At 45.4% G+C, this 27128-nt stretch overlaps 2 protein-coding genes across 3 annotated transcripts in view; both read left to right on the top strand.

Annotated features, from left to right (window-relative positions):
* Positions 1 to 19623, top strand: part of LOC142589728 (uncharacterized) — a 28139-nt gene extending 8516 nt beyond the window's left edge. Inside the window, exons 6-15 of one of the 2 annotated variants that reach the window (XM_075701290.1) lie at positions 2610 to 2805; positions 5090 to 6987; positions 7064 to 7102; positions 7220 to 7252; positions 9012 to 9111; positions 10264 to 10376; positions 10713 to 10760; positions 11998 to 12033; positions 13397 to 13562; positions 19485 to 19623. In XM_075701290.1, the coding sequence (XP_075557405.1) occupies positions 2610 to 2805; positions 5090 to 6987; positions 7064 to 7102; positions 7220 to 7252; positions 9012 to 9111; positions 10264 to 10376; positions 10713 to 10760; positions 11998 to 12033; positions 13397 to 13562; positions 19485 to 19492 (2637 nt within the window). In that variant the 3' untranslated portion in view covers positions 19493 to 19623. Of the gene's footprint in view, positions 1 to 2609; positions 2806 to 5089; positions 6988 to 7063; positions 7113 to 7219; positions 7253 to 9011; positions 9112 to 10263; positions 10377 to 10712; positions 10761 to 11997; positions 12034 to 13396; positions 13563 to 19484 lie in introns of both variants that reach the window. The other variant, XM_075701291.1, reaches the window with a different exon arrangement.
* Positions 19624 to 21449: 1826 nt separating this feature from the next.
* The window catches only part of LOC142589729 (uncharacterized), a 28336-nt gene continuing 22657 nt past the window's right edge, over positions 21450 to 27128 (top strand). Inside the window, exon 1 of the mRNA XM_075701292.1 lies at positions 21450 to 21523. The gene's annotated coding sequence lies outside the window, so the exon portion shown is untranslated. The remainder of the gene's footprint in view (positions 21524 to 27128) is intronic.

Raw genomic sequence — 27128 nt, 5'->3', positions numbered from 1 at the left:
CGCTTGCACTTTTTCCATCGACTTTACTATCACCCGACCCTCCGTGACGAATTCATTCTTCATCCACATTATATATCTGACCATGTTGACCATCCCTTTAAGGTTGGCATCGAGCCATGTCATACTAAAACCTTTCCTTACTCTTTTTTATCTCGAACTTCACAAGACTGGAATCACCTTCCTTCCGACATTGTTTCCATTAATGATAACACACGATTTAAGTCTACCTTTGCTAACATTGTATAATTAGGAGTTACCATGCCTTACCATGCTTTGTCATATTATGTTTATTAAGTTTATTATTATTTTGTTGTTATTATGTTATTATGCACCACGCTTATTCTCTACCCACTCCCCTCTGTAATACTTCGGCCCTGAGAGTAAATGAATGAATGAATAAATAAATAAATAACTAAATAAATAAATAAATAAATAAATAAATAAATAAATAAATAAATAAATAAATAAATTGGTTAAGTGCATTCGGTTCGGTTTTCTTTCTTGTAATATAAATTTACTTTCCAAGCAGACGTCCCGCGATTAAGTTTTCGATTGCCCGGTGAAGAGAAATGTTTATGCTGTACATCATATGCTTCATACTGGCAGAATACCAACTTTACCAAAGCTAAGACTTATGTGTTCTGGGGCTCGACAAAAAGCTCTGAGCTCCAACGCAGATCGTGCAATTTATGGCCCTCGGTACCGTGCTTTGCAGGCTAAATATCACCCAGTGTCCTCAGCAGTTGCTTACGACCTACTTCTGTAAACTTTGCCTCGATCGATGTTACGTTAGAACTTGAATAAAAATAACCAATGCATGAGAAGCAAAGGGGATGTTGATATTACTTAGAATAACATTTTGGCTGTTATCGTCAAATATAAAAATCTGCACCGTTACGTAAAGCTTACCACGCAAAGTGGCTGCCACTACCGGCAATGAGCAAGACATGAAAATGGTCGGCTGCTCCACGTGACAATATTTGGTGAGCCACTTTCAACAGCTTTTTACAGCGAGTTGCACACTCACACCGGGACTGGTTTTGCAGCAGCGCAAAAACACTCCCTGAATACCCTTAAGAGTCTATCGCCAGCGTAATATGTCATAAGACGTTTTACAATACCACTACTAACGATTTACCACTCAGCGGAGCTTCGATTCTAACTGTTGTATTCTCGTAAACAACATCCACAATACAGAAGGATTTACTCATAATAACTAAATGACACGAAAAACAATCTAGCTTATAAAACAAGGCTAATTATCGTTCCGTGTTACGGCGAATTAAAGCACACACCAGTCATTTCCTGTCCTTGTCCCGGTGCGCGATTTATTTCATAGTCCAAAACAAGGGTTGAACAAAACAGTGCACATTCTTTCTTCACGCATTCATTCGTTTCCGAACATACACCGATTTGTATTTTAAAAGACGGGGTGTACGTTTGCTACAGACAAGAATATACCCAAGTCCAGATTTTATTAACAGGATCTATCCGGAGAGGGAAACTCAAACCAACTGTAATAAGCGCAATGGCATCATTAATCTTGACCACATGCTTTCGCACTGCCTCGCGGTCTTCACAGACTGTGACAAGGAACGAGAATGGCGGCGGCAAATGCTACACAGTGAATCACTCTCTGACCAATTACGGGCAGTCCAGAAGGCCCGCGATGTGGCTGAAGGGCTCGGTCTGACAGTCCATACGTGGGAAGCGGCCCGCGTCAACCTAGGGTTGACCTTACCATACACACAAACATGTAGGCCTGAACTAATCGACAGTGGAGGAATGAGGGAAGCCATATTTCGGGACCAACGTTTCGACGATGACGACGACGACGACGACGACGACGACGACAACAACGACGACGACGACGACGACGACGACGACGACGACGACGACGACGACGACGACGACGACAACAACAACAACAACAACAACAACAACAACAACAACAACAACAACAACAACAACAACAACAACAACAACAACAACAACAACAACAACAGATATTTATTTGTCGTGACGACTTGTCCGCCTCACTGTTCTCAAAGACGTAATCGCAATAAATTGGTCATTGTCGTGGCTCCAGGTTGAGTCTTACTATGTGTTCATCCACAACTTATTTGTGCTTTTATTTATCCATATATCATAGCTAGGAAGCCTCACGGTGGGACGTCACGTGTGGGGTTTTGCCGCAAATTGATGCGAAGGAAGGCCAGACAGTGATGTAGGCTTTAAACAGAGGGTGGTCAGTCAGGAGGGCAACCTTGCTGCCATTAACGCTTCGTTTGCACAAGTTACACATAACCACTGAGCGGGATTGGCCCAGAATTCGGTGGTTAGCGCAAAGCCTCTTAGCTGGGAGTGCGACTGCTCATCACTTGTCTTTGTAATCATCATCATCATCCTATTTTATGTCTAATGCAGGACGAAGGCCTCTCCCTGCGATCAACGATTACCCCTGTCCTGTGCCAAGCGATTCCAACTAGCGCCCGCGAATTTCCTAATTTATATTTAAAGTCTTTGTATTGTGTCTCCCTAGTAGTGACAGTGATAGTTCTTCCTTAGTTCTTGTGCAAAACTCTGAGGGGAGTCTTGAACTCTCGCAGTGCGTCTTCGAAGGTGCCCCTGAAAACCTCAGACCACGACTGGCGCGCTCCCTGGCCTGTCCGCTGGTACAACTGCTAAGGCTCGCTCTGAAGCAGTTCGCCGAGGTGATCACGTGGCCCCTCGTTGCCGAGCAAGTCCGGGACTCAGTGGAACAGCTGGCCACGCTGCTACTTCACTTGGCCAACTGCCGGAATGGTGAGCAAAGGATATATTTTTTAGCATCGACGCTCATTCGTCGTGCCAATATCTAAACTTGAATTAACCCGTTGAGCTAAATAAAATTTGAGATTTTCTACGAACTAATACGGCGCATCACGACCATTACGGCCGCTTTAAATGAGGTAGGAAGGACAACATATTGGCAAAATTAGGTTTGAGCGCTGATTAAAGAACTGCAGGCTTTCCAAATTAGTCTCTTTGCACCTACTCATCTATCCATTACGTCGCAATGTTATAGGCCTGGTGCAGCGGTGATGATATCGTTCCCAAGCACCGCCCACTACACATGTCACCACCAGGAGTCCGCGAACAAGCGCTTTAAGGGGCCTTCAAACAGGACAACGCTTCACGGTAGAATTACTATAAGGAAATGGGTCGCTGCGATCGCACGACCACCGTGAGAATCACATGTACGTTCTCGCGATTTAGCTGAGCTTCATTGGAAAGACGCAGAGTGGTTTCCTTATTATCTCAGTTGTCGTTGTATCCCGAGGTAAGTATTGCGCAGAAAGTTTTCTCTTTCTCCGCAAAACGATGGAATTTCTTTTATGGGCAATACGTTACACTCTCGAGGCATTTTAAGGACTGCAGAATTCCAGGTACCTACTGTCTTACTCCTATTTTTCAAGCAAAGTCATCAAATCGGGCTAGACGTAAAAGTCACTTCGTTTCTTCGAGGTTTCTAAATCCGTAGGTCCTATAGGGATACGTTCCGGTGACCCGTGAGTACTTCATTAAGTCAAAATGCTCTTACAGTACAGCTTTCTTTTAAAGGGCCCCCCTCACCACATTCGCACAATGCAAACATGTTAGCATGCAGCCTAGCTCAGGCGCTGACGATCGTGTCGCCAAAGTGTTAAACCACCGCAGGGCGTAAGAACAGCGCAAATTTCAAGCGAAAGCCCGCGCAGCCTTTCTCTTTGAGAAACCCGACTTACTGCTGCAGAATCGAGTTCACGCGCAGAAACGCCTTTACGTTAGACGCACCACCTGCAACGTCACCGACTATGGCACGCGACTACGGTTACTCATCCAACGCAGAAGGCACAAAACTGCCCCACGATTTACGGCGAGCAGCGAAAAAGGAAGAGGCAGAGAGAAAAAGGGATACTGGGGGCTTGTGACGTAAACGCGACGAGGCCCTTCCTTCCGGTGTGGGAGAAATAATTTTCCCTACGTATATCCTCTAGTAATGAATGAATGTAAATAATTTTTGCTTTAAAACGATGCCCAGGTAAAACTTTGCGAATTGTTGTGTGTAACCGAAATTTCTGATAGATCATGGGAACTGGCTCTTCTAGCGGAGCTAAAGTGATCGTTTAGCACGCTGGCATCATTGATACATTGTCAGCTAGCGGAACTGCTGGTTTCAGATTAGGCTCTGGTAATTTAATTGCCAAACCCTGCGCCAATGTAATTTCGTCTAAACGACGAATTATTCTCTGTTTATTATAGGCGGTGGAAACACTCTGCATGCTTCGTCACAGTAGATCCTCCAACCAACGCGCAAGCTACAGACATCTTCTACCAATAAGGAACGCCATGGCCTTCTGCATTGCCATCACGATACCCTAGCAGTCTTCTTTCCACGTGACCATTCACGTGGCCTCTCGTCATAACAGCTGCCAGCCTCCAATAAGATGCCACGTATGCAGTGTGAACGACTTCTAATACTTATTATAATAAAATCTAATATACATAACGTAAAATGAAGTCTAATAAAATCTGATAAACAGCAAGAAGCGTCCGAGCTCCATTCATTTTAATGAGGAAACTCTCGACATTTTGGTTGGGCCCGCAAGGCAGTAAACGATTATGTGTCTTATATTACTTTAGCTAAACCCCACCTCCCCTGTCCTTTGTTAGGCTGATTTACTCGTAGAAGCTCGCAGAAAAAAAAAAGAAAGAAGGAAAAAAGAAAAGAAAGAACGGAAGTCAGCTCGCGCCATCTTTTGTCTTCGCTTTTCATGCAGATAGTAAAGGTGCAGGTCACCCTAAGCCCGCAGTGCTTGCTGTCATTATTGATATAAAAAATACTGTGTTTCCACCAAAACGAGACAGTAATTGCACTTTCATAAACGCAGTTATCTAAAAGCGCGTCAATCAATGTCTGTTGCACGAACAAAAAATGATACTGACACGGAATGAGATGATCTTATCTAAGAGACCACTGCCTCTTTCTTCATGCTACAATAACTGTGATCAAGCAAAAAGCCCGAGTTTATGATCAGCGCGTTGCTTGCTTTCTTCTTTTCCATAGATATGGCTACCATAACAAGTGGCAGTGCAAGCAGCATCACTACTACCTTGCCAAGTTCAACTACACGGACAAACTCCGCAACAGCAACAGTGATGTCTTCGGCCGATTCTCCGTATAACACTCCGACTTCAAACAGCACATCCACGAACACGAGACTATTTACGACAAACTCCAGTGAAGCAACTACAGTAAGCTCGAACACTACAAATATGACGGGCGACCGTACGGGGACAACGATTTCGTCTGCTTCTGAATCAAATACCACTTCCCCAAATCAAACTCCGCTCTCTACAGCCTTGAGCAGCACGCGCACTCAAGAATCTTCGTCAATGGTGCCAACGTATTCTGAAACGACAAACTTAAAGACAGCGTCTGCGACGGCTACAAGTCGCCAGGGAGGCTTGCCAACAACAAACATAGGCACGCCTGCGACAAGCGCTAGGACTATGAATTTTTCCGCGAACTCTCAACGAACAAGCACCGGCCCACCTGACGGTGACGCTGTCACAACTTCTGCAACACTGACAACAAGAGGATCATCTTCGGTCAACCCAGACCAGGACACGGTTTCTACAAGCCCGAACGTCTCGAATTCGGGAACGACAACGTTGACTGTGCCGACGACGACAATTTCTCCGGCTTCAGGGTCTGGCGAGAACACTCTCTCGTCTACAACTTACGTTACTACAAACACCTCTGCGGTGGTGTCGAGCTATCCAGCCACGAGTACAACCTCTAGTACCACAGGGTTCTCAATTCGGACTATTACATCTTCTGAGCCAACGACAGGTAGTTCATCCCCAACACTATCGCCCCCTTCAACAACGGCATCATCGATGACGTTACCGCCATCTTCGCAAACTTCGTCACCATTTTCGACACCAACGTCATCAGTTCCATCATCATCGTCGCAGGCGTCCGGGCATACTTCAACGCAGGGTCCAAGCTCTGCCCCTGCAGAAAACAACGAGACAGGCAATCCAGCTAGTGTCCCTACGTCTACAACTGCCCCCACGCAAACAGGAAATAACGCTTCAATTACACTTTCAACTATCATAAGCACGTCTACGTCGCCTATTCCTTCATCCGCGAGTGGCGAGATGACATCGATGCAGCCAACAGAAGTCGGCTCACCGTTTACGGTGACGCGCTCTCCAAGGACCGAAGTCAATAGTGACTCATCGAACACGACCCCCACTGAGAGGCTTTCTACTACGCAGAGGACAATTTTGACAAGCCTGACGATAGCAGGTGTGAATGCTACACCTGATGCTACGATGCAGACTGGGACGTCCGTCACGCAAGCCAGCACTTCAAGAATCTCTGCTTCTATAACGACAGTTTCTCGATACAACCTGACAACAACGACAGGTGAAACAACCGAGCCTCAAAATAGCAATACACCAATAAGGGTGACTACAATTTTCACGACGTCAAATATCCCCACCGGTTCCACAGTCAGCGTACCTTCCGACGGCAGCAGCATTAATGGGACGTCGATGACTGAGGGTCAAACTATCAGCCGTGCGACAACGGCGAGCAACTCAAGCCCGGGCGCCAGTTCAGATGGCACAAGCTTATGGCCGTCGTTGCCATCTTCCTCAAATACATTTTATCCCAAAACTTCCAGCACTGTTTCCGACCAGAGTTCAGCCAACAACTCCACACCGGTTACGACGTCGACAGCTCGCAGCACCAACATGACGTCATTTATGACCGTATCGTCCGTGACTTCGACAGCAAGTGTTTCCCCGAGTGCCTCGACGATGCAAGGTAGCAAAGAAATGTCAGAACGGACCTCTGTTGTCTCAACGGCAGTGACATCCGCCAGCCCGACTACAGGCTCATCGGCATCGTGTGTCAACATTACGCTGCCAAACCTCTTCGGTCTCGACACGGTAAGCCGAGTTCTATCATTCAGTTACCAGACACATGGCATGCGCGGTGGTTGACTTGAAGCTTTACTTTTTGCAGTGCCTTGGACGCACTCTTGACGCTTGCACTACTGACAACGTGAGTTGCGGTATGCCTCTTCTTGGTATGAGTCGCATGTTCCGTATTGGTTTGTGAGCGCTTTCGAAGCTTCGTGAGGATCACACTGAATGCAATTTCTTTAATTTTATTCACTAGGATGTCTACGAGATCGCTGGAAGCGTGGTCACGGTAAGTACCGTGCTCTTACGGGCAGGAAAAAACAAAAAAAAAGTGCTAAACTGGACGCGCGAACTAAAACAGCTTTAATAAATACACTTTACTTCACCTTAGTGGAGTTACTTTAATCTACTCGATGAGCTTAGATGAGTGACCTACTCCGTGCGTTTCGCAAAGGACAACCTCTAGAGATGACGCCAAGGCACTATTTCTAAAGCATAATGTAGTAAGCAGCATTGGAAACCTATCACATGAATCTTATCGTGCTAGCTGTTTTATTGTCGCGTACTTTTTTGTTTGACTGATATAAAATACTGAAGCGGTATTACGCTAGCGGAAATACAATATGTTCTAGGCCTTCTTTTTCAATTATTCCAACTGCTGCTTTATCTAAGAAAGTATGAAAACGCGCAACTGAAATAAAGTCAAATCACGTCATTTCAACATTACGATAAGGATAATACAGATGTTGAGGGCCGTGGTATAAAAGCCATCGTAGGGCTTGACGGCCGCCCACTGTTCCTTCAGCTAACTGCATTTGTGCATGAACATAAGGCAGAATAATGACAAGGGCAACTTTACAAACAAAACAAAACAAAACGAAAGCACCAAGAGTAAACAAATAGGAGCACGCAGTAATAAGAACGATCATGTGGCACGTCAAATGCAGTACAAGATAGAAAAAATAAAGACGAAATAGTGTAAATTTCAATAGTTGTTCGCTTTAAAAAGTTCAGGGGAGAAATACGAGCCCGAAATGCTTAGTGCACAACATGCTGGACTGAGAGACACTTGCACAACAATGTTCGTTTACATGGTTCGAATTTATGGAAACAGCGTAGAAGAATGTACAGATTACAAAACACTGCTTAAGAGGAAGCTTTAGCTCGGGTGCTCGGAGAAAACATTTTCCTCGGCAACCACTGAGCCAAATTTGACGAGGTTTGTTGAATTTAAAAGAAAAACATAAGATCTAGTGACTGTTGGTCTCTAATTTTAGATTTGGGTCGTCAATTTTTTTAGTAAAGAGTGTCGAATATAGAAAATTTTCAGAAAAGGAAACCATCAAGTTTACAACTCTAACTCAGCAAGGAAAAATGACAGCACAATTTTGTAACTGCACCTCCTAGCACATCTAAAGCAAAATAAATTGATGTTACACAAATATATTCAAAAATGCAGCAATATGGAAATACAGCTTTTGCAGAACCCTTGTACACAGCGTAACAAATCCACGTAAGATATAAATCGACATATGAAATTTGTCCGCTTTGAGAGATCTATAGGATACCGTTTACAGAACTGCGATATCTGTTCATGATGCAGAGCTATGAATGTGTAAACTTTGTGCTTCTATATTTTTTGGACATACGAATTTTTGAAAATTCATGTAATGAAATTCAGGCCCCAAATCGAAATTCCGCTTCCAGCAGTCACTAGAATTTACCTTTGTCTCTCAATTGCTAAAAATGTCATCAAAATCGGTTCAGGGATTATCCTAGAAAAGTGTTTTTGCGTTTTACATGTATTTGAATAGGTCACGTCGAAGCTGGGCCTGAACTAAAGCGTCGCCTCAAGTTATGTGGTCGCCCGTCGCCTAGTTAAGCGTGAGAAAGGTGCTGCTATGTGCAGCGGTCTGTCGTTGAGAAGTCAGGCCAAATAATGTTTGTAACGTCACCTGTCAGGGCAGCAAATCAAGTTTCGATTTGAGTTAACAGGCTACGCGTGCTGACCGGAGTGAGCGATACCGAACCGAACGTCTTTGTTACAGTGCACAATCCGGGTACTCAGCACATCCCTGAGCCTGCAGTGCGTACTTGCTGCAGTCAAGGACATCATCGTTGCGGCGTTCAGGAGATTCAGTTCAGAAGGTAATGTGTGCTGCATTTTCACTCACGCTAGGAGCATCCACCGAACAGCCATAGCATATCTGTTCGCTAAGAATGCTCCTCGGAAAACAGTCTATCCTATAAGGCCCTCCTTCACAAAGTTCTTTTTTACGCTAGAATTGTTCACAAGGTTGGATTACCAGCTAATATGGATGTTAGGTATAATAATTAGCGATTGAGGCTCGTGCAACGCGAGCAGAACATATGAACTAAAATCATTTTTTTTGTGAATGCGGGCCACGATTGGCTATTTCTTCTTACAGACAACACTGCAGCGTAGGAAAGCTTATGTGCGTACGTGTCCAGAGGCACAATTCACAGCAGTCAGTTGGTTGGTAAATGCTGCTATGCCACGGTCCAGTCCCCTTCACTAATACGCAAGCATGATTTACCGACATTTCCTCTAGCCAACAATTCTAGCGTAAGAACGTTTTCTGTGAATACGGGCTCAGATGTTTGCGCGTACAAATGGGCAACTCCGCGCTCGTCCTCCATAAGTAACACATGGTTTCTCCAACTCAAGCAAGGTAAGTAATATCTAAAGAAAAAAATTAGTATGTCTTATACCTTCGGGATGAAAAGAATGCCGAATAGGCACAATACAAAGCTTGAGTACAGGAACTATGAACGCAAATATTACAGCATTGTTTCGTAACGAAGCACTGAAGTGAAAAGTTTTGAATATCGAATAGGAAAAATCATAATTCTTTCTCTAATCCCCACATTTTCACAATTGGGTACACTCATCAATAAAGTCGAATTCGAGTTATAATGTATAAAATGTTCCCTTCCTGGTAGACGATCCATTACTGCTTACAAGATTGAGGCGTGTATTTGTGTTAAGGGGTTACACATTCGCACACCTGATACTCTGGTTTTGTTGTTTTTCTATTTCTTTAATATCTGTAAAGCTATTGGATCCCAACAAAATAAAGGAAAATTCTGAGAGCAAGTGCTAGAATACGCCATATTTCTTTAGAAGTACGAATTGAGCTTAACATTTCCTGTAAACTTGTGTCGCTAGATACGCCTAACTATTTCATTGGGTCGTTGACAACATTTTCTCAGGTGCGATGTGTCCAGCATTAATAATACTTTCAAACGTGTACTGTTGTACAAACGCCTATTTTGCAGGAGACGACAGCCTCGCGAGTGTACTGAGTCCTTTCACTTGCAAAAATATGGCTCTAGGCGGGCTGTTCTGCAGTGGCAACTTGAGCTTGACATTTCCAAGAAGGTTCGCAAAGGTACGTCAGCGGAAAAATAGCGATTAAAAATGCGGCATCCTTTGTATTGTGAAGCCATCATCAGTGCCATAATTATCGTCACGTGCGTAGTCGACCTTTGAACGATGAAGTAATCACGTTCTTCTTCTACACAACAATACCAAAGTAAGCCATGTGGATAGTGGGTTTGAAAAGGTGTGAACGATAATAGTGTGACCTGTTTTTGCTGCACGCGGCTTTAGCAAACTATGTTCGCCAAACCGAAAGATGCTTCACAAAAAAAAAAAGAGAAAGATGCTCTCTAATGCGATGTCTTGCTGCGCGTATACTATTAAACTGGCTTTAATTCCTCCGCAGTGCATGAACGGAAGCACTCAAGTTTGCAGAGGAAAGGAGCCTATTCAGGTGAGCAATTTGATTAGCTACCTTGCGATACCTTTTTCTGCAAAACGATACCTTTTCACACACACACACACACACACACACACATATATATATATATATATATATATATATATATATACACTTAGGAAAGAGACAACGAACTTTTCGGAAGACTTATTTACTAAACGTTTACGGCTGCTGGACCAGCTTTCGTCAGAGTACAGTCGGGTCCTGCGTGCTGAACTTTGAGGAAACCCCCTATATATATATATATATATATATATATATATATATATATATATATATATATATATATATATATATATATATATATATATATAGTACACTGGACGCGTCGTATGATTCCCTGTCACATAATTAGCGGTCAAAATTTGCAAGAGAAGTGATGAGTGATAACCCTTGAACTGACAGCAATCCAAATACTGTATTTAAAACGTGGACGTGGCCAAGACGAAAGCACCGGGTAAAAACCTCTGATGCGTTCAGATAGTACACTTACTTCCTCAACGTCACATGCCCTCTCGAGTTTGCAATTGTAAAGTGTTTTAATAGCGGGAAACATCGAGACGCAGCCGAACGCTTCTCAATTCAGGAACAAGATTGTGGTAGCCCTTTAGAAAGAAAAAAGAAAACAAGATTTCGTCGTGCGCAATTTTAGCGTTTATCTTTTCCAGATTGGAGCCTTGGTACTTCCCTATGTCCAGAAGTAATGCATGCTAAAGTTGCTCTAAACGTATCGAACCGTAATTTCGCATTATAATGAAGGGAAGTAAATTGACATTTGACTCCCTTGATATTGTATGAGAACATGTCAGAGTGCGCCGCGTGCGGGGCCAGTGTTGCTCCAATGCCAGGGCACGTTCGCCCAAGCTGGTGCCTACGTGAGCCCCAATCCGAGTGCTACTTGGGTAGACTTGACGGTAACGAGCAGCCTTGGGAAATAGTGGTGATTATAATTATTCTACAGCAGCGTATCCGCATAGATCGAACCCCGTATGACATCTCGATAGTTATAGTGACACTAACCTGGCATTTCGCAGTGCAGTCCCTAGTTCTAACAGGATTATTCTTGGGCCTGCGAGGGCTTCACGACAGTAGCTTATTTAGTATGTGCACCGGTGCAGATGATATTTATATGTATCTATATATGGAACTTATCAAATCAGTAAGTGTAGGCACCGATGCTTCCGACTCCCCGTGTGTGTCATGAACGATGAGTAATGCTGTTTCTTTGCAGGAATTTCTGGTATCTTCTCTGATGAACCAAGTCAAGGTAAGCAGCCTGTTAGGAGTACTACATGTGCAATACGAAGTACCGCTTCTTCCCTTTAGACAGGCAGAGAAAGACAGACTGATAATTTACTGACAGGAAAGCAGCGTGTCGGCCCAAAGAAGCAAACTCTAGCCTGCTGTTCTGCCCTAAAGGAGCGGGAAACGTAAGATATTTGAGAGTGTGATGAAAGAAAGCGATGACCGAAGAGCAATTCGCTTATTTAAATACGTATGGCAGTGGTATTTTTAAAGGTGGCATTCCTGTAGTTTGCCGAATTTTTGGTGACAATGACGCAAATTTAGTGAGGAACGAACGGCCAAGAACAAAAGGGAGCGGTGGTGTCTTGCTGGCGAGCACGAGTTCCAGCTCTCGGTGGAGGCCGTAGCATTCCGGCGGGAGCGGTTAGGGAACACACTAATTACTCGAATATTGGGTGGCAGAAGTACCAGAGGGCCTAAAGTTCAAAGGCCTAAATTAAGCCTGAGCTTCCCACTACGCCCGTTCTTCGCAATGGAGATGTGCCACTGTGACACAAGAGATATGTGTCATACTTGAATTTGAATTCAATGTTTATTTTGATGTGCTGTACGTGATTGATGCTGGGAGAAAAGCCACTGCCTACTGGGCTGCGAAGTAGTGACATGTTGTTTAAAAATATCAAGCATGAAGTACCGAAATTTTTAAAATAATACTAGAACAGCATTATTACTAGACACAGATTTAGCAGATTACAATAGATATTGATTAAACATCATAGAATTATAATAATGTGGAAACACCGAACAAAAATAAACATAAGTGCAAGCCTGTGTATGCAAGACGTAGAATTGCACAACAGTGATATGATTTAGCAAGCCACACCTATATGGCACAATATTATAAAAAAAACATTGTTGTGATGTTTTTACATGCCCATGTGATTTACATTATTCCATTCAACGAGCACTTTACAAAGCGTTCGATCATGTGACTTTACTGCGTCTCACATTGTGCATCCGCCTGCCATGTTGCTTGAATTTCAGCATAGCTTGTGAACGGTGCAGCGCATGAATATGGAAATTGCGTGATATAATTGTTGGCACCTTTTGCGGTGCATGAACTTAAATAAACGTTGCAGGAGGTTACACGTTGCAGAGGATGAAAATAAACAGAATTATGCGCATCACCGTTTCTTGTGTAGCATTTCATTACGCACTTCATTAAAGCTTCGTTTCAGATGCATACAAATGTGAGCTTCAGATTTGCGTGTAATTTTTTTCCTGTTTATTTTTTCTATTAGCGCATTTCATCTAGAACACCCCGTAATTGGGCTAACTTACTGCGTGGCTTCAACCAGGTTCCGTTTTTTTCTTGCCACTTGCAGTGCATTCTGCTCACGATTGTCGGCGACGCCCCTTCGAGCGTCCTCTCGGAAATCCTCTGCGAAGTCTCGTCCGTTCTGGCCGAGAAGGTCCGCCAACTGCCCTACTTCGGATTCCTGCGTAGATTGCTCAAGCCGGTTCTGAAGATTCTCAGGAGGATCGTCGGATGTAAGTGCCGCTCCGCGGGGGAGCGAGCGAAAAAAAGTTACAGTGACGTTCCACTTCGCGAACGCGGGTGACGCCCAAGCGTATGGGTGCTATAGCGCGCTTACGCTATTGGCCCTCGGTGCGCCTAGACGCCTACATTGATCCCATCGCAGATCGTGTTCAAGACAGGGCTCGCGCGGCCGCGTCATACGCAGCAGCCGCCGGAGTAGAACGCCCCCTCAGAAACACTCGCTTACTAACTAAATTAACAAACATGGTGTCAACGTCCACGGGCAAACATGAACACATCACACTCGATGATCACAGACGCTCGCTGTCAAAACACTGGCGTGAGGAATCACGGCAGCAGCAGCGAGCGAAGTGACCTTCGTGCCGTCTATCGCTTCAACGCAAACTGAGCGGCGAGAACACAGCGCACGCCAAGCTACGAGACATCGGCCGACCTAGACCGTCCCAAAAGAAGATCGCTTTGAAGATGAAGCTCGTGCAACCGCGCACAGCCGAAGTACAACACCACTCTTCCTGTCCTCCCCCGATGCCATGCGCGCTTCCTCCCCCTTCCCTCCCTTGCGCACGCGAGATTCAGCCACTATCATTGGCTCACCGTCGCACGCTTTCACCTGCACACAAAGCGTTCGGCGCGCGAGGACGATGTTATCACGAGACGAACCCGGTACGTTCGTATCGCAAACAAAACCTGTAGCAACTACCAGAGGATTCAACCCAGCGCGCCTCCACGTACCACCCTCCTCCGCGACGCTTCGCCTCGTTTCGCCTTTCCCACTTCGCTCGACGTCACCTAGGCTTTCCCTCAGGTGGCGTTGCTTTCCCTTCAGGTGCCTTCCTCCTCCGCTTCTCTCGCTGCTTCGAACAAACATTCGCCGATCGCTGGAGCAGGTCAGTTGCTCTTGCGCGTAAAAATAAATATTTACTTCAAGAATTATTTCGTTGGCCAGCTGCAGCATAATTCTTGAGTACGAGATATGGCAGCGCGAACGCGCGGGACAGAAAATGAATACGAAAGCGACGCAGACAGCGCCTGTCTAGGTTGCTTTCGTGTTCCCTTCTTGTACAGTCCGTTCGCGCTGTAACATCTCGTCCTCAATCTTCATTAATATCAAATTTTGAACAGCGCAACACTGGATAAGGACAGAAGTAAATTATGCACGAAGCACTGGCATTCAAAGCTTCTGTATTGCGAAAGAGCATACATATATATGAAGAAAGAAATAGAACACAGAAACCCACACAATGTAAATGATCAGCAATCATATTACCGACGGGAGTAACATGAAATGATACATATCAGTGTCATTTTCTTGTGCTTATTTGCTTTTTATTTTGTCTGTTTATACGTGCCTGTTCTGTCGCAATTAAGAAGTCGAAAGTCTGCTTTATACACTCATGTACGCTTCTCTCTGTCTCCTGTTGTTCTATTTGAAATTCAAGATGATCAACGAACGAGCCGAAATGTGGATGTTATCAAGATTTGTTTTTTATTTGACGCTAGAAGTACTGGCCTGGATGCTAAGATCCTAGGATGGTAAATGGCGACGCTCTAAATCAGTCCCACTTACATAGCACAAACGCACACTTTATGCACAAATTGCGCAGACAGCGAGGATAAGTACACACGGTAACAGGCAACGGTAACAGGGGAGCGACATTTTAAAGGCGAAAGCCTAGAGTGACTCTTAGCGTGATGGCCTTGAAAAAAAAGAGAACATGGCGTCTAGTCAAGTGTCGACGTACGTTATTCGGGTCCTGGGAATGTTTGTCGAATTCAATGGCGGGAACGGAACTGCTCTCCGCAAGATCATCGCAAAGACGGACAACGCTTTCCGCCTCGTTCGCAGAATCGCAAACCGGCATCGAGGCATGAAGCAAAACAATCTTCTCAGGCTGATCAATGCCTTCGTACTCTGCCACTTCACGTACACGATTTCTATGCACAACTGGCTCAAAGCGGAGCGAGACAATCTCAACGTTCTTATCCGCAAAATAGTCAAGAGGGCTCTTGGGCCGCCCATCAGGACCCATACCGAGGATCTCTTGAAGCTGGGGGTACATAACACCGCCGAGGAGATTGCCGAAGCCCAAGAACGCGCGCAACTCAGTCGCCTGACCACCACAGCGGCAGGTAAACGCATCCTCGAAGAGCTGGGTTACCACCCTGCGGAATTCCCGATTGTCAGTACCCAGATCCCTAGGTGCATTCGAGACAAGTTCGTAGTGGCCCCTGTGCCCCGAAACGTCCATCCCGTCCACAACGAGGGCAGACGCAAGGCCAGAGCAGCAGCCATCCTCAAACAGATCAAGCAACACGACATTAGAGCAAGTTTCGTCGACGCCGCGGAGTACAGTGACGGGAAGACCTTTGCCGTCGTTGTGGTCGACTCGAGCGGAAAGATTTCCAATAGCGCCTCGATTCGCACTTCAGACCCCGAAGTCGCCGAGCAAGTCGCCATCGCCCTCGCCCTGCTAGACGGTCGTGGGTCCGAAATCTATAGTGATTCGAAAACGGCAGTTAGGGCTTTTCAGAAGGGTTGCATCGCCAAGGAAGCTGTTCGTCTTCTTAACGGCTCGAGTCCGCATGCTCTCACAAACCATTCAATTCACTGGTTTCCCGCTCACGTACGATCGGTAGAGGGTGCTCCCACGAACCTCAATGAGTCTGCCCACGAGGCTGCGCGTGACCTCACCGACCGCGCTTCCTCTATAAAGAGCACTGACTGCCGTCCTCTCTACGGTCACAGGGACGCTCCGCTACTCACAACGAGATGATCAAATATTTCTACATGTCCAGAAGGGTCTTTCCACCCCCCCCCCCCCAAGTTGAATAGGGCGCAAGCCGTTTCGCTTAGGCTTCTACAGATCAGCACATATCCGTGTCTGTCCGCTCTCCACGAGGCTTACCCCGACGTGTATCGCGACGACGCCTGCCCGTCCTGCGGCCAGACCTCCACTCTACATCACATGCTCTCGGAGTGCGGGTCGACATACCCCAAGTTCATCAAGGAGGAGTGGGACTCGCTTCTGCGTAGCCCCGCTCTAGAAAAGCAAATCCTGGCCGTCCGGCGTGCCCGCGACCGGGCCGGTGGGCTAGACCTTCCGGTCTCGACGTGGGACTAGCCGGGTGCGCGACGAGTTCGCGTCCTCGCCGGACCTGCAATAAAGTTTATTCACTCACTCACTCTAGTGAAGTCGTGCCACAATTACCATCAACAGCAATGGCTCATACCCTCGTAAGCCAGCAAGGAATGCAACGGCTCATACCCCCTTAAGGGAGAGGCCACAAGCGCTCAGCAAAGTGAAGCGAACAGCGCATGCATTCATTGAAATCACCCATACACCACACAGAACAGCATACGTTTAAATAAAGAACAAGCTCAAAACAATGTTCCTAACCATCAATAAAGCATAAAGTTGTTTATAAAGTTCAATAAAGTTGTTTATTTTACTGGAGGCCCCAAGGTGGATAAATATGAAAAGACATAAAGGCTACGAGGAGCGTTTATTCAGCTGCGGCGTACTGTGCTTTCTGGAAATACTGCGGTGGGGATCGTTAAGTGCGTTTTCGAGCAGATATTACAGCTGGCAAAATGATTTGTCGCACGTGTCCTTACACTGGTAGGAGGTTGCCATAGCAAAAGAAACCAAGAATGAATTATAGGCTTTGTTGCAGAGCGCTTGCACTTGGATACAAGGAACCTATATTTAACGAAGCTTCTTGTTCCCCGAACATTTCCCTATTGAAATTTGCGGCGTTTTTTACCCGCGACTAAAATTTTGTCCCCTGTTCTTGATTTAGAGAAGTCTTCGTGCACCGCATGTACTTGTGAGACTTCGAGCTATTCTTGGCGTTCGTTTGGAAGAAGTTAGGTGACAACAGCCCCACTAAGCTTCGCACTGTCTACCGATTGGGTGTTTACGGTTCCAGGTAAGGGGCCATCCCCTAACTGGGTCGTTCAAGCCTGACAAAAGAATTGCGGCACACGCCTTGTTTAATGGCAGTATATTCATGCATATTGTAACACTGTCATGGGGGTCCCATGGAGCTCTCGCAGCCTATAGTTGACTAAGACTACTGCACGCGTTCACTCGGCTGCGACAATTAACAGCCATGACAACCGGGAGCCGTGACAGAGCCATGGGAAAATATTCCGCTAGTGAACCTGAGAGACTTCGAGCAGAGCTTTCGTTTTGTGCATGGCGACAGTTCTGACGAAAATTCCCCGCTTTCGAACCCTCACATCCCTCTTGCAGCGATAAACAATAATTGTCATATTACAGTTATCAGTGCGATTATAAAATAATATTTAGAATATAAAATAATATGATAAATGCAAATAAGAGAACAGAGAAAATAGCGACATAAGGTGCCACACGGGAATGTCTTTGCTGTGAGACCAAAAAATGTTAACTTGAACGAGTGGCTGATCCACTTACTTCTCTTCCGGTCTGCCTAAATCAAGCGGCAACAAGCAAAACAAATCTGGTATTCCAGATAAAACTTCTCCAAGTGCTTTGTTCCACATAAAAAGAACGCTTGTTTCTGATAAAATTTCTGAAACATGTGTGTGTACGCAAACTATGTTAAAACTAATTAGAAGTGTGCCAAAGAACAAGCCAGACCCGACCCGTGCCCACCGCTTCAAGCCCGGGCCCGACCTGAAGCCCAAAACTTCAGGCCCAGTCTTGGCTAGAGCCCGGTCCAAGACCGCCGTTAAAGCTTCATTACGCGACCGGGCAGGGCTCGGGTTTTCGGGTAGGCCCGAGCACTCACAGTGCTGTACTATGAACAACAACGTCTATTAAGTGTAAGCGCATCTGCGTGCCGAACTTCAATATGTGCAAGTTCCTCGGTCTGGCGCCCTCGCCTCACTGAAAGGAAATAAAATGAGGCTAAGCTGAACTTTAGTACCATAGAGCTTGCAAAAAGAAGATTTGGAAATGAATTATCCTGGCATCTCGCCCGGGGAACCTTTCAGTAATCCTGAGCAGAGCGCTAAATGCAAAGTATGAAGCTCTGAAAAACGAGTTAACGTCGACTTGAGTGAGCCCAACGTAGTCGTATGTAGGCAAGTCAAATGGAGTCTGATGTTGGCCCTATACTGGCAATGCTTCTTGTTCTTTCAGGGAAGATGTGCGTGCTGCAGTTAAGATACATTGTACCTGACCGAGGCAATTAAATTAATTTAAAGGCAAGCAAAGTGCGTCAACAAAAAAACAGCCCCATTGCCTCCAGAAATAAGGAGGACGTTCATGCCGGTGCAGAAACTGAGTACGTGGAGATTCGCATTGGCATGTGTACAAGATTTGCGCTAGTTGTATTCGGCGCTGAATTCTTGGAATACTCCTGTTGAACATGACAGAACACCTTGTTAGAAGTGTTCTCAATGCTATATCAAAAATATATGGTCATAACGTGCTAAACTACACATAAGCTTCCCTTGATAAGGCATTCATCTTCGTGTGTGATATTCTTTCTCTATTAAGACGTCATCACATGTGTGACAACGGTCGACGCGACTGGTAATAAACGCATTCACCTGAGTCAACATACATCACATTCTTTGAGAACGTGAATGGACAGATGACACTCCATCGTTGTCTTTTCTGCGTTGTATTGTAAGACCTATCTGGAACCCACGCGCTTTGTCGCTATAGTGACGTCGCATGTCAGAACAAGGGCATCTTTTCCTCTTCATGAAGGACACGAAGAACACGCACTTCTGATGTAAAAAGTCAACGACAAGCTATTTTGTTCCGACGTTTTATCAAGCAGTAAAACTATATTAAAGTCTTATCTATGCTAAAATTATTTTTGGCACTTTCTATCGTGTGTGTTCTTTATGCTATCATCTATTCTGGCGAATTTTGAAAGTGTTTTATTAATCTTATTTGTTTGTTTCGTTACAGGCGAGTGAAAACCACCCCATGAATCCAGCTACTGCCGTTTCTTCGCCGTGTATTTTACAGAGCGAAAGTCGCTTGCAGCGCCAAGTGATTTTTTTCTCTTGGATCTCATTATGCAACATTAAAATTTGATTTATCACGATTTTTTTGTTATAATTCTTTTTATATTTTGTGCTTCCAGCCTGTTACATGAAACCGCCAGATGCAATTGTGGACTCTTCGAGTTTGTTACTTCACGTATAGACATTACTAGTTTTGAGGCAGCTTATGTGCATAGCGAATGGTGTTGTGTTTCTATGCGTATATCACGAAGCATTTGAACTGCTGGAATCTATCTATCTATCTATCTATCTATCTATCTATCTATCTATCTATCTATCTATCTATCTATCTATCTATCTATCTATCTATCTATCTATCTATCTATCTATCTATCTATCTATCTATCTATCTATCTATCTATCTATCTATCTATCTATCTATCTATCTATCTATCTATCTATCTATCTATCTATCTATCTATCTATCTATCTATCTATCTATCTATCTATCTATCTATCTATCTATCTATCTATCTATCTATCTATCAGTCTATCTATCTATCTATCTATCTATCTATCTATCTATCTATCTATCTATCTATCTATCTATCTATCTATCTATCTATCTATCTATCTATCTATCTATCTATCTATCTATGTCGGTCTGTCTGTCTGCCTGTCTGTCTGTCCGTCCGTCTGTCTGTCTTTGTTACTTTTGCTTCTCTACAAGAAAATCAACTAATGAAGAAACATTTGAGAGTCGGAGCTTGAGAGAGCTTTCGCCCACGGTAGGCTATTCTGCGGAATAGGAGCAATACACTCAAAACACGAAGATGTAATCGTCGATCTAGAGCATTATGACTCAATGAGTGATACCGAATCCGAAGGATTGGTCAAGAATAAGGTACTCCAATATAATCAATTATAACACGTAATATACAACCGTTGGTGAACGTACCCACTGCTCAAACAATCTAGTATTTGAATAAAAGGCTAAGAATGGAGAAACCTTACAACAATTGGCAGGCCAACTTGCCACTCTGGAAGAGTGGTGAAGAATCTGGTAACAAAATATAATAAATATAATATATGAAATACAACACGAGGTGGCCGCAACACGCCCACTGCACTAACAGTTTAATGTTGGAACCAAAGTGTTCAAAATAGAGTAACACCACAGCAGTTGGAGAGTAAGCAATAATGGGCCGCTAAAATTCAAAACGCAACAACGAAAACACCCGCACTACCACTAAGAGGCGCAACTGATCTCTCCACGATATCAGTTATTGCGGCAGCAGTAGATATTTACGCCATATGGGCACGGCTACATTCTCAAGAACTTTGTTTTGCGATGCGCACAGCGTCAACTTTGTCCGCTGCAGCATTGACTGTTCTGGGCTCTGAAATGCGCTCACAGCCGCCACACCCACAGGAGTACGCGAGGTGCATAAAACTACGTTCAAGTTGTCAACCTCGCAAACTGTGCCAAAGCGCAGTGTTTAGGAGGCCCGGTTACTCCGTTCAAATTGCCTAATAAAGAAGAGTTAGATACGTAACGGTGGGCAAATTTTTTTTTTCTTGTCTATACGGATGAGGTGAATGGGAGGATCAGGACGTGGCCCTATGACGCCGACGGTGTAGCAGAAAGGACGGCTGAGCGAACACAGCAAATTCAGTGCCTGCTTTTTGACTACTGTAGCAGTAAACGTAAAAACAGAACTTCCAAGCACCATTTCTCCCCTCTCACCTTCCTTCCCGAAAAAGTGAAGTTGGCGTCGTGCCTCAGACACACATGTCAAGTTTTCCAAGGCTGTTTAACATATGTTAGTTTTCGTGGTCAAGCAACTCTGAAAGCTGGCAAAAATCCTATTTTCGCGCCAACTGTAGCGAAGCCACATTCGCGCCATCTATTACCGAAGCATAGCGCTAACTAACACTCGGCAGGTGACAACCCCCGCTGCTTCCGCGCGGGCTTCCGTAGAGCTGTCATACCTCCACCGGGTAAGTTTGCACACCATAGTTCAAGTTGTAAAACCATTTTCTGTGGCCAAGGACTTTTGGCTAGGGACTGAATTCAATTTGTATATTGCACAGTTGTTAAGAAATGATTGTGGTTTCCCCGCCACCGTGAGTAATAACGTGTTTGCCACCATTGCTAACAGATGCCTGTTCTTGAAGCGACCCCTGCGTAACAAGTATTTTCAGGACACGGGTCCAAGAGACGGACACACAAATATTTTCTTCTTCAAGAAAGGTTTGTTATTAGCCACCTGAATTTGCTAATATTATGCTCGCAATCCTTATTGCTTAGAACTCGTTCTTACTTTGCTTCATGCTAGGCATATTGGAATCTATCTTTTCAAAAGTTAAATGGACGCAAAGGAAATATTCGCTTACAAATATTTTATTTCGAAGACTGGCTGCTTACTGTTATAGATTGTAGACAAAATAAAACAACTGCATTTAGGTAAAGCCACGCAAAAGTTATGTCTAAGGAATAGTAGCAAATGGGCCCACCTAGTTTTGCATCGCCAAAATTGCGGTGTGCCAACCATTACTTCAGATAGTCAAGTTTCAAGGCGAGACTGCACATAAAACAGCACATGAAATTATAAAAGCATTCGTAAAACAATGGTTTGTTTGCTTGGCAATGACAAGAAATTTCTTAATCCTCTTAATGAAACAATGTTTTCTTTGGTGGACAAAGTACAGACGTTCACGCAAACCTTCAAAGATAATAAATAGTTGGAAGTGAGCATTTCTCTTGTCTACGTATTTCTACGTCTGTCTTCGACTTCGTTTCGGATTACTTCATCTTTTCATGCTTACGAGTTGGCGAAGAGTGAGAACGGCTTCGGAAATACGGGCCCAGGATCCCCATCCTGCAAGCTCTTTTAATTTGTTAAAGCTGCTATTCCATTCATGGGCAACGTTCGCGAATATGTCGAATAACAGAGAGACAGAGAGAGAGAGAGAGAGAGAGGCGAGGGGGAGGGAGAGAGAGAGCAAACGCATAAATAAAAGGCAGGGAGGCTAAACAGGACTGAGGCCGGCTGGCTACCTTGCACTGGGGAAAGGAAAAGCGGAGAGAAGTACCGAATGACTGGCAGATGCCTCGACGACCAGTTCTGTCGCAAATGGGTTTTGTCAATAAAGATGCTAGATCCGAATTCACACAGCCCACCGTTCGTAAGTGCTGTTTGACATTGGCTGATTGTGTTCGCTACCAATTTGTTGGATATTACGATTTCCAGCAATCGGCTTCTGCGAACAGACCTACCGTCAGAGCTTTAGTGTGAATACTGAACCCGCCTCAAGTTCACGAAGGTGTTGTTTCACAAAATCGTTTTATAATTGGCCGGCTTCCTTCGCCAACAGTCAGTGAGAGTAGAGTATGTCAACAGAAAATGGAGGCCGAGAATCAAGCCATGACGGCAGCGTTTGAGCATGGCAAATACGAGTCTGATCTGGTGGTCTGCAATGCTCTGAAGAATGGTACGCGGCCCAAGAGCGGCTAGTGAGCTACAATCTGAAAATTGTAGTGCGCACTGGTCAGCCGATTCAAGAACTATTCGGAGTCGATTACACGGATCGATGCTCATTAATGAGATTCGGGCTCTAGTGTCGACAATTACTGTAATTGGAACACTGTCTACTTGAATACACCAAGGTGAATCAGAAAGTCTTTGCCCCTACTTTTTATTAGCTAAAGTAAGGTACGTACAGGTAATTACAGATATAACGTACCTTACACTATTTTTCCACGTAGTCCTCACACAGGTTCAAACATATGTCCCATCGCCGCACAAGATTTGAGGTGCCTCTGTCGTCAATTGTCAGTCAGCGAGGCACGCGGACTCCCCGAAAGCTCATTGTTAGGCAAGTCTTCGTAGCCTTTCGCGAACTCGCAACACCTCCACCTCCCACTTCTCAAAGCGAGACACCATTCCCCTAACGTGGGTTGCCTTTGCGTGTGAATTTCGGTGGGCGTTTGTCCCTCGCTCCATAGAAAACGAATCACACTTCATTGCACGTACGCCGTGGACGTGTGAATCACAATTTCCATCTTCAACAACTGACAGCAGTGCCGTGCCGCGGAGCTACCGGCAGATAAGGCCGGGCCTGTCCAATAAAGGTCCACCGCTGGGAATGAATATGGAATGGATAATGGATAAAGGTCCACCGCTGGGTCCACGCTGGGAATGGACAGCAGCAATTTGGCTAAAGAAATATAGGGGAAAATGCTCTCTGATTCGCCCTCGTAGATTAGGTAGCGGCGGGTAAGTTACCTTCAGTAACTAATAATGGATAATGGTGACAGTAATGTCACTGTCACTGTCAATGGTAAGTTACCTTCAGTAACTTACCCGCCGACATTACTGTCAGTAACTTACCCAGTAATGCTGTCTCACTTCAAGGATCTGCACTGCGTTTATTTTTGGAAAATAGCGGCCGCGATAGGAAGGGAACAAAGACAGATGGGCTAGTGGCGAAGGCTCTTTGCAGTGAGGACGAACGGCTGGTCGCTGCGACGTTGACAGGGGACCGCAGCTCAGATCGGATAGTAATGCGGTGAGGGCTTCCCATTGGGCGACGAATATTTTGGGTTGCTCCTATTGGATGGTAATGGCTAGCTATTGCGGTAGTGTCACGTGGCATGGCCAACGTGAGACCGGTAGAAATATATTGACCCCCCCCCTCCCCCGTTCGCCAGTCCGTCTGGTTGTGCTAAAGAGGAGCGGCTGCAGTGCTCGTTGCACTGACCGTCAATAAACGGGATGGAAACAAAGGATTCCGTTGTGTGCCTTCTATTTATGAAGGTACAGCTAGCGGAGCTGGCGGGAACGGTCTTGGAGCTAGCAGGTCGATTCCTAAGCGCTGACTTCACGCACAGTCAGCGTCAGAAGCTTACAGGGTGAGACTGCACGAAATATAATTTGCCGGCCCACATTCACAAAAAAAGTACTTACGCTGCAAAGGTTTGTAAGAGCTCACGCCAATGATCGCCACTGGAAATCAGCGCTTATGAATGTAAAGCTGTGTGGTTTCGACCTCTTAATCCCTGCGCAACATGCGCGTGCTGCCGATGATGTAGCACAACAATATGTTGGTCTGATACGCCTGATACGCGACTGCTTCAGGATTACAATTCATGGCTGCATGCCTGGCTGTTTCATGCCATTCTATGGCTCTTGAACTTACGACACTTGCAGTGCACGACAGAGTTCGAATGAGCTTGGACTGGATCGACAAACCTTTACAAACCTTTGCTTTCGTAAGAGTTATTTGCCATTGGGTAGCCGTAGTCTCCAATAACAGGTCCAACGTTTCTACAGACCGTGGCATATTTTTTTCACAGATCTAGCATAGGAGGTTTTTTTGTGAATATGGCGCGGCGCACAGATATCGTTTCTCGGGCTTCGCATCATCGCCATTCATTAACGCTAACTCTTATCAGCTGCCATGACATACAATGAGCTTACACTGTAATTGCCCTGGGACTGTACTCAGAAAACTTCTTTTACGTACAAGCGTTTCCTCATAGGCCAGCGTTCGGCCGCTGGCCTGGCGATGGATCCACGATTATCGATTGCGATTGTAATGTACCCCTTGCAAGCAGAAGATTTTCTTTTCATATTTTTCCTACAAAGCTAGCTAAAGCCCCTACATGGTTTCTTTTCTAGCTTCGTGGTGGCAGTCGGGTGGAGGACAAGTTTTCCCTTCATGAACCTTTCTTTAATTTGGGAACTTCTGCAGAATTGCTTCGTCATACTATGGACATCATTTTTTTACAAAAAAAGTTGAAGGTTGCCAAATTCAAGAAAACTGAGACATCGACGTTACAGCTGTGTAGCTAAGTAATAGCGCGCAACATCACGAGTGATATCAATCAAAACAGGTGTGAAGTTACGCTGACGTTGGCGAGTGTCAGTTCCTGCTTACGAGGGACGGCGCCAGCGTGCGGTACGGGGATCAGGAGAATGACCTCACAAACTGGCGCTTGCGCATACAGACGCTCACTGACTAGTTCAGAAAGCCTGTTGGTTGTCAACTGTCTACGAAAGGAAAACTTACATACTGTGCTCGGACGTCGGAGGGGTCACACATGTCGTACATTCAGGATGGCTTTGTACAAGATAACAGACCGATAACCGTTGTTATGGCCAATATCAGCAAGGTTGGACACATTCTGAAGGGTTTCGCGGGCAATTCATTCGAACACTTCGTTTTAGAGATCTGATGTGCGTCCTCAAAACGCCGACGCTTATGTATGTCGTGATTGTGCGATCGTGCGCGATGGCCACAGTCGCCGCCGAAGATGCACACCTCGGAAAGCCAAGCCATAGTCTCGGAAACTGAGCTTGGAGCGACTCGACCGCATGAATGTTCGTTTTGCAGTTTCCGCCCATCACAGACAAGCTGTAGCCCAGGAAACCGAGGAACAGTATGGCGTATGGTTAAAGCCCTGCTGTAGAGATGCACTTCACGACTTTTCCGCTAGAAAGCCTAAGACGTGGGTGATCATGGCGAGTCTCTGTTTCAAATAAGAGACGCGAGCGCTGCAGCACCGACCACGATCCATTATTACCCCCAGAAGGCGGTGGGTCTTCTCACAACTGATCGCCTGTCCATTAATTATTGTCTCATTGGTCTAATTGGTATCATTTTATCTCGTGTGAAGGCAAGCAGTCAGCACTTCTCAGATGACAGCTCCTGTCCTCGTCCTCGGGGGTACCCAGACGTCACTGCGGCCGCTTTCTGAAGCTTTGCACGCACCCGGAGGCGCGTAACCCCAGATGCCCAGATGCAGACTGCATGCATCGACACTTGAAGAGACCAAGGAAGTGCACCAACAAAGCCGATGAGCGCAAGGCTAAAGAGAGTGGGGCTCAAGATTTCCCCAAGGGGCACGCCATGGCAGTTGCAATGGTGCAGTTTTGCACCATCCCCTGCTTGCAAGAAGAACGATCTCCACTTCAAATTTCTCTGTATCCACCAGTAGAAGTGGCCTCCTGATTCAACATCCCCCAATGTTTCGAGGATGACTTCATGTGTTATATTATCGTATGCGCCATTACCATAGTGTTATCGTATGCGCCATTACCATACATGCCATGGTTGGCAGATAAAACAAGATCATTAACATTATCGTGTGCGCCTATACCATAATGTTGTACAGAAACACAAGGTTCTTTATGCTGTCTATAGACGTCCATCCGCTCCGAAACCCAGCCAAAGCGTGAACGTATATCTCTAGGGCTCCAGATGAGTCATCACGATCCTCTCCATCACTTTACCCAGGAAACTGCACAGTATAAAGGGGGCGATGAGACGCCATGTCCAGGAAAGATTTGCCTAGATTGGGCAACGGGACAAGCCGACCCTCTCAGATTTTGCATCCTATTAATAGTAATCTTGCACTTGCGGCGCAAACAACGGCCTGTTCCACTCTTACAAGGCCGCAAACAGTGGGCACGGAAACTTCCAACATCGCGGACTTGTGCGACAGCGGCGGAGCTATGCGACACTCTCCTTTTTGTCGTTGAAAACTGACGCGACGCGGGCTACACAATCATGTGTTGCATTCAGCTGTCGTCGCGATCGA

The sequence above is a fragment of the Dermacentor variabilis genome, chromosome 8, assembly GCF_050947875.1.
Source record: "Dermacentor variabilis isolate Ectoservices chromosome 8, ASM5094787v1, whole genome shotgun sequence".
NCBI classification, from domain to species: domain Eukaryota; kingdom Metazoa; phylum Arthropoda; class Arachnida; order Ixodida; family Ixodidae; genus Dermacentor; species Dermacentor variabilis.
This window is presented reverse-complemented; position numbering and strand designations above follow the sequence as displayed.